Source organism: Callithrix jacchus, chromosome 1, assembly GCF_049354715.1.
Source record: "Callithrix jacchus isolate 240 chromosome 1, calJac240_pri, whole genome shotgun sequence".
Taxonomy (NCBI): Eukaryota; Metazoa; Chordata; class Mammalia; order Primates; family Cebidae; genus Callithrix; species Callithrix jacchus.
Genome location: NC_133502.1, coordinates 87,951,239 through 87,968,208, shown reverse-complemented (window position 1 = coordinate 87,968,208; position 16,970 = coordinate 87,951,239). Strand labels below are relative to the sequence as shown.

The 16,970-nt window shown below is 40.6% G+C and overlaps 2 protein-coding genes across 4 annotated transcripts in view; both read left to right on the top strand.

The window, feature by feature from the left end:
- LOC100394900 (COBW domain-containing protein 1-like) overlaps positions 1-6,460 on the top strand; it is a 76,741-nt gene extending 70,281 nt beyond the window's left edge. For 2 of the 3 annotated variants that reach the window (XM_078366079.1, XM_035301757.3), the window contains exons 12-15: positions 2,033-2,101; positions 2,204-2,269; positions 3,373-3,502; positions 3,875-4,036. In XM_078366079.1, the coding sequence (XP_078222205.1) occupies positions 2,033-2,101; positions 2,204-2,269; positions 3,373-3,502; positions 3,875-3,981 (372 nt within the window). In that variant the 3' untranslated portion in view covers positions 3,982-4,036. Of the gene's footprint in view, positions 1-2,032; positions 2,102-2,203; positions 2,270-3,372; positions 3,503-3,874; positions 4,037-6,164 lie in introns of those variants that run through there. The other variant, XR_013532742.1, reaches the window with a different exon arrangement.
- Positions 6,461-6,600: 140 nt separating this feature from the next.
- On the top strand, positions 6,601-15,090 carry LOC100394542 (forkhead box protein D4-like 1). Its single transcript, XM_078366073.1, has one exon. The coding sequence runs from the start codon at positions 13,153-13,155 to the stop codon at positions 14,479-14,481; it is 1,329 nt and encodes a 442-aa protein (XP_078222199.1). The 5' UTR covers positions 6,601-13,152; the 3' UTR covers positions 14,482-15,090.
- Positions 15,091-16,970: the final 1,880 nt, after the last annotated feature.

The window sequence follows — 16,970 nt, the reverse complement described above, 5'->3', positions numbered from 1 at the left end:
CAACCACTATGGAAAACAGTGTGGAGATTCCTTAAGGAATTAAAAGTAGAAGTATCATTTGATCCAGCAGTCTCACTACTGGGTATCCACCCAGAGGAAAATAAGTCATATGAAAAAGATACTTGCACACACATGTTTATAGCAGCACAATTTGCAATTGCAAAAACATGGAACCAACCTGAATGCCCATCAATCAATGAGTAGATAAAGAAACTGTGGAATATGTATACAATGGAATACTACTCACCCACAAAAAAGGAATGAATTAATGGTATTTACATTGACCTGGATGAGATTGGAGACTGTTATTTTAAGTGAGGTAACTCAGGAATGGAAAACCAAACATCGTTTATATTCTCATAAGTGGGAGCTAAGCTATGAGGATGCAAAGGCATAAGACTGACACAATGGACTTTGGGGACTCGGGGAATGGGAAGGGGGTGAGGAATAAAAGACTACAAATTGGGTGCAGTGTATACTGCTCAGGTGATGAGTGCACCAAAATCTCACACATCATCACTAAAGAAGTTAACCAACACAAATGTACAAGACATTTGTTTATTTATTTCCGTAGGTTATTGGGGAACTATGATAGTAAATAAATGTTTTGTATGTTTGTGCTTAAATTGGTCTTTAATACTTGCCTTTTGGTATTCTGTAAGTTTGGATTATAAAATAGTTTTGGTTTTTTTGTATTTTCTACTGTAAGCCTATATGATTATGTAACGGTGAGTAAAATTGTTAGGCCAGATATGTGGTTCTAGGAAATTATGTAAAGCTGTGCTGTAGTATATGCTTTTCTACATTTTTTAAAGTCATTTTGAGCTTGGCTTTTGAGCCTCTGTTTCTCAAGATGAGGTTTATGTTTTTATAATGTTGTACTTAGCCCTTGTTTATTTTCATCTCTGAGTTTGAAATTGTGGTTATATTGGCAAAGGGAGGTTTGGGTTTTAATTATGTAACCTGTTAGAGGAAATGTTAAGTTTTTGTTTCTTTAGGGTAGACAATGAGAGATTTATCAAGATAAGGAAGAAAAATAAATCCTAAAGTTAATATCCTATACATGGTGATATCACCCATACTAAAGCCAAAGAGGGCATTATCCTATCATTCTCATCTCCAAGAACTCTTCTCTTGGCACACGCTTATTCAGTTAGAGATAATCCAAGCCTTTTTTGTATGTTTTTTAAGAGAACAAATTTACTTTGCTTTTGAGTTTTATTCCTGGCTCTGGTTAGCTTATTTTTTTAGCCTTATTTTCCCCAATTTATATGGAAATAGATATCTTCACTCCCCAGGATTCTTGTAACAAGTAAGTGAAAAGATGAAATGAGGTGACTCAGGCAAAAGTACCTGGCTCTGTATAGTCAGTACACTGTATGTGTTACAGTCATTCTTATTGCTGAGAATCCACAAATGAATGAGTTAAATAATGAGGACCCTTTCATGAGGGTTTTTGAGTAAATTTTTTAAAATAGAAGGTAGTATTTTGTGTAAACACTAAACCCATTGATCACTTCTGCAGAATGTAGGAAATAGAGTTGCTAATTCCAAAAAAACAGCATATATGTTGAGAAAAATATACCTAATATATATGGCTTAGGCAATGTAAAATTCCATGAACATGTTCCTTTTTTTTTTTTTTTTTTTTTTTTGAGACAGTGTTTCGTTCTTGTTACCCAGGCTGGAGTGCAATGGCGCGATGTCAGCTCACCGCAACCTCCGCCTCTTGGGTTCAGGCAATTCTCCTGCCTCAGCCCCCTGAGTAGCTGGGATTACAGGCACGCACCAGCATGCCCAGCTGATTTTTTGTATTTTTAGTAGAGACGGGGTTTCACCATGTTGACCAGGATGGTCTCTATCTCTTGACCTCGTGATCCACCCGCCTCGGCCTCCCAAAGTGCTGGGATTACAGGCTTGAGCCTCTGCATCCGGCCGAATATGTTCCTTTTCATCTTAAAACTTGTGATTTAAAAAAATGTGTTGACATTACTATAAAGAATTACTATTAATTATTTCTCTTGATTTACAGAGTATTGTTACAATCACATTTGAAGTACCAGGAAATGCAAAGGAAGAACAACTTAATGTATTTATTCAGGTAAATGCAATTTTTACTGATTAATGATTTATCAACAGTTTTGTTACGTAGTTGTTGCTATTAGCAATGGTTGGTCTTATTAAAATATGTCACTTGATACAGAATCTCCTGTGGGAAAAGACTGTGAGAAACAAGGACAATCACTGTATGGAGGTCATAAGGCTAAAGGTACAGTAGACTTTTAGACAAAGTCCTTTTCCTGGCTATTATAAAAACTATATTTGGTTTTAAACAGAAACACTGGTTTTAGTACAAATAATCTTTGTCTACTTTCATTTTTCTTTATTATTTTCATTGCTGAAAAGGAGCTTTGGAAATCACTGCATAAGACATGATTTATTTGCACAGCTTCCTTTAGGGTTGCAGATAGAACAACCTATATGCTTTGAAATGTCACCTTCTGCTCTGTATTCCCAGGTACAGAAAAATAATGTTGCAGATCTTGCTGCTGCTGAACATTATGCTTCCTGATGCATTTAGCAGACACTAAACGTTTGTCATACTCTAAACGAAGTTACAAAGGACTAGAAGAACTCTTGTTCTGTGTTTAGAAACCCACTCATATGACTGGATATTTGGGTATTTATGTCATGAAAGATGTCTCTTCCAGGAAGCAGTGGTTCTAGGTGTTTGCTTAACCAGTCAGCAGTTGAGTGTCCACTCTTGTGTGTCCACAAAGTTTTTGGTATATTAAGAACATGATTTCAAAGAAATTAATTTCATCCCCATAGGAGCCAGTTTATCAGATAATTTGTTTTTCATTGCTGCAAATCAATACTAAATGAGCTTTTATTCAGATAGATATAATAGTTTTTCTTTATTTCATCATTGTCCATTGATTGCAACCTATTTCTAAAACAGATTATTTAATATCACCAAAATCCTTTAACTTCTCAACTTTTCCCACTAACACTGTGAAACACTATATAAAATCTTTAAAATTAATCAATAGGATATAATACATTACATATTTTATTTCAGATTTTGATTGTGATAAATAACAGTGACGACCATCCTAATATATGTATTCACTTTATCATTAGAAAAAGGGTTGTTCAAAAAAATCAATACACAGAAACCTTTTTTGAAAACTGAAAATTTTAAGAAACTTTTTATAATTCACAAATAATTGGAATTCAGTAATTTTGTCAGCTTAAGAGTTTGTATTTTTAAATGGATATAAATAATTCATCCATTAACATTGATGCTCTATTTCTGCTTTTAAGTTTGAGCTGAGGCTGATTAATGTTCAGTTAATTCTCCTTGAGCAGGGATTGGTGTCAATCAAAGACAAACCACAACAAGTGATTGTCCAGGGTGTCCATGAGCTCTATGATCTGGAAGAGACTCCAGTGAGCTGGAAGGGTGACACTGAGAGAACAAATCGATTGGTCCTCATTGGTAAGTAACAAAGGATTAACACTCCTAAAACAAAGTGATAAATATATTTAAAAGGGATATCAATGTGCCACTTAAACAGTATCCTCCTTTATAGCTAAGCTCATGGTCAATGTTTCATCTTTATCATGTTATAACATTCATAAGAACTTGTTAGGCCTTTTGTTCTCTTTCAGTTTTAGAAAAGTGATTAATCTAAGCACCAATGTGGTTTTGATGTACTTAACTAAAAAGTTAAAGATGGAATCACTCAATTACTATTCTTTTTGTAAATTTCTAAACATCATAAAGCTTTTAAAGAATTGGAATTGATAGGTGAACTGTGTCATTTTAATAAGGATAATGTAATCACATCATATCTCATTTTATTTGCAGGCAGGAATTTAGATAAGGATATCCTTAAACAGCTATTTATAACTACTGTGACAGAAACAGAAAAGCAGTGGACAGCACTTTTCAAAGAAGATCAAGTTTGTACATAACACTCGAAGCATTTCTTATCAAAAGTATTGGAAAATAAAAAGTTTCTACTGGGTATATTTCAAGCATTTATTTATTTATTATGAATGCCAGTATACTTTCAGATGGTATTTATTTTATAGCATACATAAAATTTAGCAAATCTGTACCGTAAAACATTTGATATTCATACAGTTATATACACTGTCCTCTTTTTTTTAAAGAATGGCATTTCACAAAAATATCTTTTGAAATTGGCTTTGGAGTTTACATATACTGAACATGAAAATTTATAATGATGATAAAACATTGTCATTTTTTTCTTAGAACTTCAGCTGATTGCAGAGATATAATGATTATATTGTTACTAAATTTTTTTTAAATAAGTAAATGTCACCATTTTATTACATGAAATAAAAGATTTGTTGTGGCAAGAGACTTTTAAAAGTGGAAGAGATCTGGGTCAAAGAAATTAAACTATCTCTTATTCTTAATGCTAAGCCTTATTCGGCCATTTATTTTGTAATGTATTTAGAAGATTTCAATTGTAGAGCTGTTTTAAGTAGATTTTACTACTGGTATTAAATTCATCTTTGTTTTTGAACTTCTTTAGTTTTCAGTTTTCAGTATAAGCTAAAAAGTGATGAAGTACATGACTAGCTATAAACTTTAGCTAAGTTACAAAATAACTTTTCATAGTTTAACAATATTTTTCAAAACTTTGTTTTTTTGTTTTTTTTTTTCAGAGACAGGGTCTTCTTCTGTTGCCCAGGCTAGAGGGCAGTGGCATGATTATAGCTCACTGCAGCATCAACTACTGGGCTCAAGTAATCCTCCCACCTTGCCTCCCCATTAGCTGGGACTACAGGCACACACTGTCATACCTGGCTAGTTAAAAAAAAAAACTTTTGTAGAGATGGGGTCTTTCTGTGTTGCCTAGACTGGCCTCAAACTCCTGGCCTCAAACTATCCTTCCACCATGGCCTCCCAAAATGCTGGGATTACAGGTATGAGCCATGACACCTGTCCATAATCTCGATATAAATGGTTGGTGTGATGTGTATATAATGGCTCACTTTCTCCTATTTCTATTAGAGGCCACATAACTATACCCAAATTGTAAGAGGAAAGCACAGATGGAATTTAAGGAGTACTTTTCCAAGCTAATGGTTGGTAAATATCAGAGAAGGTTATTAAAATTGCTTTTGGAATTTTTTCCCCCAGAATTTTAAATAAAGGAGTTACATTTGTGTATTTTAAATGGTTGCAGTGGTTGGAAGCAGAAGGCTAATTGATTAAATTATCTCAGTTTGGGTATTCTTGTTTTCTTTTGGGTCTGCCAGTGAGACTGGTAATTCTGATCTTCCTTCCTCTCTATTCTGTAGCTTCTTAATATAACTTATCTGTATACATACAGTTGTCTCCTAAATACATTCTCTTAATTCATGGTTGAGAGAATACACTTATTTTGTGGCAGCAAATTGCTCAATAGAAAGCCAGCTGATTTTTGAGTAAGATCTTCTGGGCTTTAATTCCAGCTTTTCTGCTTCTTAGCTGTGTAATCATGGGCAAAGTGTTAGTTATATTTACTCTACCTGAGATTACTTTCCTTACCTATAAAGGGATAATGATAGTAACACCATTCAAGGATTAAATAGGTTTGTAATGCACCCAGCTCAGCTCCTGGCACATAGCAGAGCTTAGGTAAATGCTTTCTTCTTGCTAACAAGTTAAATTTTTTTGTTGTTTTTTTGAGACCGAGTTTTGCTCTTGTCGCCAGGCAGTGCAGTGGCACAATCTTGGGTCACTGCAACCTCTGCCTCCCAGTTCAAGTGATTCTCCTGCTTCAGACTCTCTAGTAGGGATTACAGGCGCCTGCCACCACGCCTTGCTAATTTTTTGTATTTTTAGTAGAGACAGGGTTTTGCCATGTTGGGCAGGCTCTCTCAAACTCCTGACCTCAGGTGATCCACCCGCTTCAGCCTCCCAAAGTGCTGGGATAAATTTGTTTTATAATTAACTGTAGTCACAACAATACTTAATATTCTTTGGCAAACCAGTAAGTGTCTAGAACTGTTGTTCTAGACCATGAAAAGGCGCTTATAAGCAGTTGTCCTCTTGTAGGAGAAATATTTGATATAATCTGTGCTCCTGAAAACCTGTATTTATAAAACTGATAAATATATTTGTTTTTCCTTTAAAACAGGAGTGTCCAATCTTTTGACTTTCCTGGGCCACACTGGAAGAAGAAGAATTGTCTTGGGCTATACATAAAATACACTATCACTAATAATAGCCGATGAGCTAAAAAAAAAAAAAAATCACAAAAACATTTCATAATGTTTTAAGAAAGTTTACAAATTTGTATTTGGCCATGTTCAACATCATCCTGGGCCACATGTGGGACGAAGGATGGATAAGCTTGCTTTTAAATGTATTGAATTAATCTTTAAATATTTTTAATTATATAAGTATTGCATAAATATATTTTTGTTGTAAAAATGATTCCCATCACTTTTTAGGACTAAGCCGAAGTTCTGTCCTTTAAGACATTTCTTTTCACTTTCACATCATGTTTCCCAGAGTGAATTATTTTTCAATGATCAGAGCTGTAGTTCAGGCTGCTGCTTCAGGAAACAAGAAGCTTGCCATAGAGATCTTCAAGGGAAGGTTTTAATTTTATAATATGTATGTGTTTTAAAACATTTTAAAAATGTATTATAATTCAGTTTCTTTCAAAACAAACTTAACTGTTAGTCTTAGGTCTTTTCATTATAGTACATATAAATCCGTCTTATTCTTTACTGAGTGAAAATTTGTAGTTTAGTATAGAATACATTCATTGTATTAAAACCAGTTATTGAGAGCTTCATTTGCCTTCATATTAGTTCTAGGGTTGAAACTGCACACAACAGATAAAGGGCAGCTTCTCATATTGCTTGCATTCTGGTGAAGGGACATAAATAAATGAAAAAATAGAAGGTAGCTTTAAGCTGGCTAATAAAAATAAAGATCAACTTTAGACTGAGTGGTCCTGGAAGGCTTCTCTCAGGAGAGGTGACTGTTAAGTTGATAACAGAACTAAAAGAAGTCATAATTCATACATAGTAGGGGAGGAGGCTGTACGCAGAGGGAGCATACAGGGCAAAGGCCCTTTAGTTGGGCACCAGCATAGTGTGTTGGGAGACCATGAAGAAGGCAAAGGTGGTGGAGGGTTAGAAAGTGAGGATATGAGATAAAATTGGAGTTATGAGCCGGGCCAGGTTTCTTGCTCCTGGTAGGACAGAGTAAACATTTGGATTATTTTTGATGCCCTGAGAAGTGACTGAGGGATTTTAAGCTGAGGAAGTGATGTGAGCGTGATTGCTGTGGCAGATCAACCAGTTGTTTCTGTTTTTGAAATTTGGAATAGTGCTTCAGTGAATGAATCTTGTGTGTGCCTCTTTGTTCTTAGGTGTGAATGTTTCTCTAGAATAGGTAGGTACATAAAAGTGAAAGCACCAGCTTCTAAAATATGCACATTGAAGATTTTTAACAGATACTGATGTATGGCCATTCCAGGCAACTGAACTTTTAGCCTTCATATAGTAGTGTAGGAAAATACCTGTTTTTCCAAGCCCAACTAGCACATTTTAACTCTTGCCAATCAGGATCTCACTGTTTTATTTTGGTTTTTAAACTATATCTTTAATGTTTATATATTTTTAGTGTGCATTGTACTGTTCATTATTCTTTTTCAAAATGAAGTATTTTCCAATGATCATAGCCATACTATGTTTAACCTATACCTTCAGGAGACTTTGGAACTTAATATAGATATCCTGAAGAGAAGGTTTATTTTTATAATGGAATCATGACAGTAATGTGGGCCATTATTTTGCTTGCTATAGAAGACTTGCAGGATATGATGATGATGATGATGATGATGATGATGTTGAAGGTTTCATCCAAAACTTTATAGTTTACTGAGGGATACAAGATAAATTATTAAATCTCTCTGACCCTTTGCTTCCTTATTCATAAAATGGGGATGACAAATGCACATCTCTCTGAATTATTCCAGTGATTAAATTTAAGGCACCCTGAATACAGAGTCTCAAGAAATGTGGATTTTCCTTTTCCAGCAAGGCTTGATGTGCAATTCAAGCTTCTGCACACCCGAAAACAAATGGGTCTTTCTGAGGCTTTCACCAGCTGTGAGTGAAAGGAGCAAGAAAATTGGTACTGAGTTTAAGACAGCTGTAGGGCCGGGTGCGGTGGCTCAAGCCTGTAATCCCAGCACTTTGGGAGGCCGAGGTAGGTGGATCACAAGGTCAAGAGATCAAGACCATCCTGGTCAACATGGTGAAACCCCGTCTCTACTAAAAATACAAAAAATTAGCTGGGCATGGTGGCACGTGCCTGTGATCCCAGCTACTCGGGAGGCTGAGGCAGGAGAATTGCCTGAACCCAGGAGGCGGAGGTTGCAGTGAGTGGAGATCGCACCATTGCACTCCAGCCTGGGTAACGAGCAAAACTCCATCTCAAAAAAAAAAAAAGATAGCTGTAGGGAGTGTTAGCACAAGGTGCAGGGGAAGACCAGGTGATTGAAAGGGTCACTTTGGTAAAAGAGCTTGATGCCTTTCAGTTTTCCCTCTCTCAGCAGCTATCAATAATGTGTGAGTTATAAAACACCCTCCAAATAGCTCATTGTTACTGCTAAGTAGACTTGGCACCCAAAGAGCTTTTAATTATCTTACTTTCTTGCTACCCAGAGTTCTTTTTCTGAGTGCTTGCTTCAAACATATATAGTATTTTGATTGTTTAGGCTTACAGATTTGTGGGTAAAAATTGAGAATAAACAAAAATATCTTTTTTCCTAGAGTCCATAATCCCTAGGATTTTTGCCTAGTGAATTTTGAAGGCAACGATCAACAAAATGAAGCTAAAAGCAATATTTTAAAGCAATAGTGATCAGTACTTTGTAACATTATGGGCTTAGCTGCTTTCTACAAATTGAATAATTGTTTCCTTTGGATTACTGGTATAGGTATGGAAAATTTATTTTTAAATTGCTTTGAAATGACTTTCCCAGTTTTAGAAATGTATACATTAGTAGAGTTGATATGGGAAAAAAGTGAATTCTACCTTCAAATGTCCAGAAACTCACCCTGCTTTGATGAGGAGAGATATGGTAGAGTTCTCAGAATGTATCTTAATATTAGAGTCAACCTTACCTTTAACTCTGATGACCAAATTGTGTTTAATTTTTAGGTTGAAATAGAAACAAGACATCATCATCCTTCTTGTAGATTAACTTAGAAAGGTTTGTTTTTTCAAACCAGAGGACATCTTATGAACCCCTGATATGTTTGTTCTGAAAAACAAAAAACAAAACAACTATTCAACCTTAGAAGTAACCAAAACATTATTGACTGCCCACTATGCACAAGGTCCTGTGTTAAATGTTGCAGGAGCTACAAAATAAGACTTGATTCTTAAGGCAACACTATGGAATTGATGGGATAGGACAGTAAGGGTTCCTTTCTTCTTTTTTCTTGTTTAGGGTAATGTGCCATTATGGAGTCTTTCCAAAGCATTCAACTTACTTTTCATTGCTACAGTTCTTTGTTTTTATATTGATATATTTGGTATAACAACTTTATTTAGATATAATTCACATACCATAAAATTTTTCATTTTTAAGGGGCACAATTCATAATTTTTAGTATATCCACTGTTGAGTCTATCTACTGTACACAACTATGACCAATGTCTAATTCCAGAACATTTTCATCACGTCAAAAAGGAACCCTGAATCTCTTAGCAGTCACTTGCTGTTTTCCCCTGCCCCCATCCCCACTCTACTTTCTGTCTCTATAGATTTGTCTATTTAGACTCCCTTCACATAACAATGTTTTCAAGATTGATCCATGTTGTTACATGTGTCAGTACTTCACTGTTACTGCTGAAAAAAATTTTATTATATGGATATACCTCATTTTGTTTATCCATTCATTATCAGATGGACACTTAAGTTTCTTCTTCTGGGCTGTTAGGTTCCTCCCCACCCATGTTTAATTTTTTAAATTAATAGAATGTATTTTTAGAACAGTTTTAGATTTACAGAAAAATTGAGCAGATAGTACTGAGTTTTCATCTATTCCCCCCTACACACACTAACAAAATAATAGTATGGGACATTTATGTTGCAATTACTGAACTAATATTGACACATTATTATGAAAGCCCACAGTTTATTCAGATATCCTGAGTTTTTAACATAATACCATTTTTGTGTTCCAGAATCTCATTTAGGATACCACACTACATGTAATAGTCATGCATCCTTAGACTCCTCTTGGCTGTGACAATCCCTTTGAATCTCCTTGTTTTGATGGACTTGACAGTTTTGAGGTATATTGGTCAGGTGCGCAAGATGCTCCTGTGTTGGAATTTGATGTTTTCCTCATGATTAGGGGTTTTTGGAGAAAAATCACGGAGTACCATTTTCATCACATCATACCAAGGGTATATGGTGTTACCATGATTTATGACTATTGATGTTGACATTGTTGACCTGATCACCTGGCTGAAGGGGTGTTTATCAGGTTTCTCCACTGTAAAGTTACTTTTTACCCCCTTTTTCATACTGGGCTTGGAAGAAAATCACTATGTTCTGCCCACAATAAAGGAATGGGGAGTTGTAGTCTACTTTTTGGGGAGTGGAGTGGCTACATAATTAATCGAAATTCTTCCTCAAGGGAGAGTTGTCTCTTTCCCCTTGTTCATTGATTCAATCATTTATGTTTATCAGCGTGGACACATGAATATTTTATACTTTGGGTTACATTTTAATTCTATATTTTGTTACTCAAATTATCCCAGCTTTGGCCATTGGGAACTCTTTCAGTTTTCTCCTGTTCCCCCTTTGACATACCCCCATCAATGTGGGTTTTGTGTTTCGTTTTGTTTTTGAGTACCTCCTTATTTTTCTTCTTTCATTTTTAAATAACTCCAATCCCTATAGAAGTTGGGGCTAGAAAAACTTAACAGTGCTGCAGGTCATCCAGTTCCTATGCTGATGGAAGAAATGTGCCTCACCCGCAGAGGGCTGGGGAGGAGACATCTGGGATTATTGTGGTTGAATAAGACACCTGTCCTGGCCCTCCTGGAGCTTAGTTTAGTAGGTCACACAAGTAGTCATTGGTAAATTTGGGATTCAAACAAATGTGTTAGGCTCAGATCTGCCTGTTGCTTGTCCTCCAAGCTGCATATAAACTGAGGTGCCTTAAAGGGTAAAAACTTCAGGAGCAGAGAAGACATAAGTTTTAAAAGAAGATTTGCAAGAAAGCTGTTTTCCAGATTTTATCCTGAAGGCACTAGCTCATTTAAGCTATTTTTTGTTATATTTTGCCCTTGTAGTTGGCTTCTGATTTCTCACTGAACATTCATTGTCATAATTATAGACACTATGTGACAATCAATGGCATAGTTTGTGCTGCATTTTTATTACATGGCACCCCGAATTTTTCCCACGTAGGTAGGTTTTAAATTATGAATGTGTACTGTGACATAGTATCTTACTTAGTACTCTAATAAGATTCTTATTTATATAACAAATATTAAGTTTTATTCCTCTGTAGTGCTACTTTAGACTGAGCTAATTTAAATGAAGCCAATCTAAAAATCGTGTTACTTCTAAGGATGTTGAGTAAGTTGAACAATTCTGCTGCCATATTACCCCTCCCCAGTACAGATAGTGAATGAGAACCCACTGATTTAAAGACAACACTGCAGCCCCTTCTTGCCTCATTAAAGTTCCTACTTTTATCATTACAGTAAAAGCACTTAATGTTGGCACTTTTAACAGAATGAGGGAAGAGCCAGAACCAGGCAGAGTAGTGTGTGCCTGTAATCCCACCTACTCAGGAGACTGAGGCAGGAGGATCACTTGAGCCCAGGAATTCAAAGCCAGCCTGGGCAACATAGATCTTGTCTCTTAAAAATGAAATGATTAAAAAGGAGGAAAGGGAGGGAGAGAGAAGCCATTATAGACTGGGTGTATCTTTTCTATGTGGAGCCATTTTGTAAGAACAGCATTTTTTCAAACTGGGCCCATACATGTGAAATCAGTTTAGTTGGTTAAGACCATTTTTTTAAAAAAAGAAATATTGGTAATCACTATAGTGTAATTATATTGTTTTGTGAAACCCATCTTAGATACGTATGTCTGTATGTGCAAGATTGTGATATAAAATGCATTTCTTACTGTGGTTAAACATTCAAAGAAGTTGGAGAACCATTACTATAAGGGGACAGAGTGCTCCACGTGAGCTCTTCTGCCTTCCCTGAATGAACTTCCACAACTTAATGCTAAGACATTCCAACCTTTTTGAAAATTTGGGTCGGAGAGCATCTTGGGGAGGAGAGGAAAAGGTAAAAGGGGCAAAGCAACACCTGCGCACGCCCTCCTCCCCCCTGCCTCAAACCCCCCATTCAGCTTGGGAATGTTGTTAGAACCTTAAATATAATTCAGCTCACCATTCTGGATAAGGACAGACTCTACCAAAGAAAATGGGTAATTACCCAGCTGTGAAACACAAAAACGTACTTTCACGTCTACACATTCCTTTACAAACCACCGTGTACATTTCAGCCTCCCCGCCTCCTGCCGCCCAGCCGCCATTTCTTTTCTCCAGGAGAGAGAGCTGCATGTCTAAGTGGTCATAGATTGTTGAGTATCATACTTTCCTACCTCGTTTTTATTTGCGCGGTTTTAATTGCGCCTTAACAGAACCCATGCAAAGCCCGGCCAACTAGCTTGCTGCGCTGGACGAGTGGAGCATCTTCCTTGGTGGCAGGTGGGTGCAAGGAGGAGGGGTCTGGGCTTTTATCAGGTCGAGTATTTGCCCAGCAGACCCTCATCATTGGACTGCGTCAGGAGGAAGTGGCACCGCTCCGAGGTAGGGGAAGAAGGATTATATAGGGGGAGTCCACCACACATGGTCTTGAAGAAGCTTTTATGAAAGACAACGTGCATACTTTGCTGGACGTTGTTGGAAAGGAGTAGAAACAAGCAGACGAAAACATCCCAAAGGGTAACCACTAGTGTTCTTGCTTCTTGCAACATTCATCCCAGGCTTCCAGCCCAGCCCAGCCCAGGCCAGGTGATCGGCCGCCGCATCCCCTACGACTAAAGAACCTGCTCCTCCATGGACTTGCCAAGAGCTGAGCGTCTTCCCTCCACACTGCAGCGCAGCCTCCGGGACTCCAGTGGGAAAACCGGTAAAATCAATGTCCTGGGAGAGGAGGTAGATGAAGACGAGGAGGAGGAGGCAAGCCAGCAGTTCCTAGAGCAGCAGCCCCAACCGGGGCTGCAGGGGGCGCGGCGGGGCGGGGGTGCGCTTCCCAGAGAGCAAGAGGGCGGTGGCGGCCCGAGCGAGCCTTCGGACTTTGGCACCAAGTTCAGGATACCGCCGAAGTATGCGGCGGCCTCTGGAGATGCCCCGCAGCCGGCAAAGCCCCCCTACTCTTACATCGCGCTCATCACTATGGCCATCCTGCAGAGCCCGCACAAGCGCCTCACGCTCAGCGGCATCTGCGCCTTCATCAGCGGCCGCTTCCCCTACTACCGCCGCAAGTTCCCCGCCTGGCAGAACAGCATCCGCCACAACCTCTCGCTGAACGACTGCTTTGTCAAGATCCCCCGCGAGCCGGGCCAGCCAGGCAAGGGCAACTACTGGAGCCTGGACCCCGCCTCCCAGGACATGTTCGACAATGGCAGCTTTCTCCGGCGCAGGAAGCGTTTCAAGCGCCACCAACCGACCTCGAGAGCCCACCACCTACCCCACCCCTTCCCTCTACCCGCTGCTCCTGCCGCCCTGCACAACCACCACCCCGGCCTTCTGCTTGGGGCCCCTGCCCCGCCGCAGCTTGTCCCGGGGGCCTACTCCACCGCCGCGCCTGGGAGACGCCAGTGCGCTCTGCTGCACCCGCATCATCTTCGTTACCTACTGCTCTCGGCCCCCGCCTATGCAGAGGCACCGGGGAAAGCAGAAGGCGCGGACCTGATGATCCCTGGCACCCTTCCGGCTCTGCAGCCCTCGTTAGGTCTCCAGCCTTGGGAGGAGGGCAAAAGTCCCGCGTCGCGACCAGAAGGTGGATGCATCTCTTTCAGCATTGAGAGTATTATGCAAGGGGTCAGGGGAGGCGGTACAGGGGCTGCGCAGAGTTTGTCCCCGACCCCGTGGAGCTACTGCCACCTGCTGCAGCGCCCATCATGCCTGTTGGATCCCCAGACCGCTGCCCCTTTGCTGCACGTTTCCGTCGCCGCCGCTGCTCGGACAGTTTTGCAGCTACAGCAGCAGCATCAGGAGGAGGAAGTCTGCGCCGACGGCTGTGCTCCCACCGAGGGCGCGGTGCTGGGAGGGAACCTGTCGGCCGCCTCGGCGCTGCTTAGGTATCAGGCAGTGGCAGAGGGCTCTAGGCTGACTTCGCTGGCTGTCCGTTTGGGCGGAGAAGGGACCTCACCGGCTTTCTGAGTAGCACCCACGCCCATTTCCCTGGCCAACTCCGCAGGGCGTTCCAAGAGCTAGGTGGGAGGGCGGCGCGACCCGCAGCTGCTCACTCCATCTTGTGCGGCCGAGACTGGGCCTGTGCATCTGAATCGCGCTGCAGAGCAAACACAAACTTCTGTTTGCTGCTAAATGGTTAGAAAGGAACAGCTGGATTCCATTCCTCTAAAGACCACCTGAACGTAAACTTTGGAGGGCGTCAAGTCATCTTTTCTTGCCTTCAGTTGTGGCTTCCACAGCTTTCCCGATTTGCACATTTCCTGGGGGAACTATGAAAGTGAGTGGGGTATTTTGTTCTGGTATTAAAAGAAAAACAAGCAAGCAAGCAAAAAACACAGCCTCCAACGCCAATCATGTCCCCCCTTCTTCACTTCCTTGGAACTGGAAGTATTATTCTTAAGTGCAAAATGCTTCCGCCCTCTGTCTTCCTGATAGGGATGTGTAATGTAAGTAGGATGTTAATTTCAGAACACTGATATCTGTGTGACTGACGTGCCATGTTTCATGTTAAAATTAAGGTATTAAAATTAAGCCTAGTTATATAGACGAAATAAAATGCTAAATCACTACACTACATCCTTTATTTTCTATTACGTCTTTCTTCCCTTTCTAAAATGGAGCTAGTTTAAAACCTACGTTTTCTGTTTATTTTTCACAATTCATATTTATCAAACATATCAGAAGTAATCCACTTCAATATGGCCTTTAAAAATTCCAAATATTTGAGGTTGAAAAAGTCTTGGCTTTTAAAATAGGAAATTTACTATTCACGAGACGTCCAGAAGAAAAGAATAGGAAGGTATGTAAATATATTCTCCATTTATTTTTTCATCTTTATAAAGACGGTGATTTCCGCCACCCCTCGCCCCCAACAAGCTGGAAAACCATTTCAGATCAATTTGGAATGTAATGGTCAACGTTTACTCAGAGAAAATAAAAGGCAATATATACATTTTAAAGCACTAGAATTTTCAAAGCTTATTTTAAAGTTTTCTGAAATGACTTTGCAACTAGAAAGGTTTAAGTGTTATTCGCAGTTAGGGGACCGGGGTGGGGGGAAACCAGACAAGAACGCCCATCACGAATTGCTCCCCAGGAAGGAAGCACATTTTTAGGAACTCAGCCGTTTTCCCCGGTCCTGAGTAGGGTTCCCAATTCCGTGCCACTTGGAGGGAAGCCTCTCTGTGAATGTGAGAAAATTGCTCCCCCAACCCCCATCTACTTCCCACCCTCAGCTATGAATTTCTTATTTCAGGAGGGAGGACGAACCTGGAGACCCACATTTTTGCAGTAGTCTAAGTGGCCAACTTTTACTACGGCTTCTCTTCTCCCTCCCATCCTCTTGCCCTACCTGAGATCACCTACGGGAGATTTCCTCCCGGCTCCTGCGGTTTTGAGGACGTTCCGGAAAGTTCCCAAGCCCCACCCCTGGTGGCCGCCCTGACTCCAGCTTCCAAGTCTTCCCTCTTCTTGGCCCAGGTAGCCTTCAGCCCCGAGCACCACCAGCATCCAAGATAGACTACTTCAGCAAATTCAGCAAGGCTGGAGCAGTTTAAGAGTTTGGAAACAAACTGATAATAGAGGGGTCCGATTTAATGCCACATTCTCTCCGGTTCAAGTTCCAACTCCCCTTTGCCCTATGTGCGAAACTTTCCAGAACCTTCGTTCTTTTACTCAGTCAACAAACGTCCTGGGAGTGCGGCTACAGCCTGCCGCTGAACCCAGAAAGGACTTTCTCTAAGCTCTCTTGGCACCCTCCTTATTTTCTTCCTTCCCTTGCCCGAGGCGAGACTAACACTGCCAAGAAAATTCGAACATGGGTGACTGAGGGTCAGACCCCCGCCCAGGCCGGCCTTCCAGTTCCTAATTTTTACCTAATGAAACCATATCCAAAGATGACTCTTAACAATCGATTCAGTGGCGGAGTAAATTCCTGTTTGGAAGCACCCAGGCGGCGAGGAAAGATCCGGCCTTTGGGTGTGACCCACAGGGAGTTCCTCGCGGAACCGGAAGGTAGCCTGGCGCACCTACGAACCCGCCAACAACACCGAGCACTTGCCGGGGCAGCCCAGGCGTCGTGAAGGCGCCGAAGCTCCCCTAGACACGGGCGCGTCCCTGAGGCGCGTAGTACCTGGCGCGGTGACCAGGACCGGCCGCCTTTCTGAAGGCACAAAGCAAGAGGCAGTACTCTGGATCCCAGGTCGGGTCCCCGTGGTTCTGCGCGGACCTCCCGGACGCCTCTGAGATCCCGGGCTTCTGTAACCCTGAGGCCGGGTTTAAAAACCACGGCGCTTGCAAGTTGCGCGAAGAGTCCAGGGTCGAGGGTCAAGGGTGGTCTTCCACCCTGGGGATCATCTTCTGGAGGACTGGCTGATTGCCAAGCCTAGACTTGCACATGGAGGGGAGCCGAAGAGCTGGAGCCGCGCGCGAAGGGCTGGGAGACGCAGAGAGGCTGG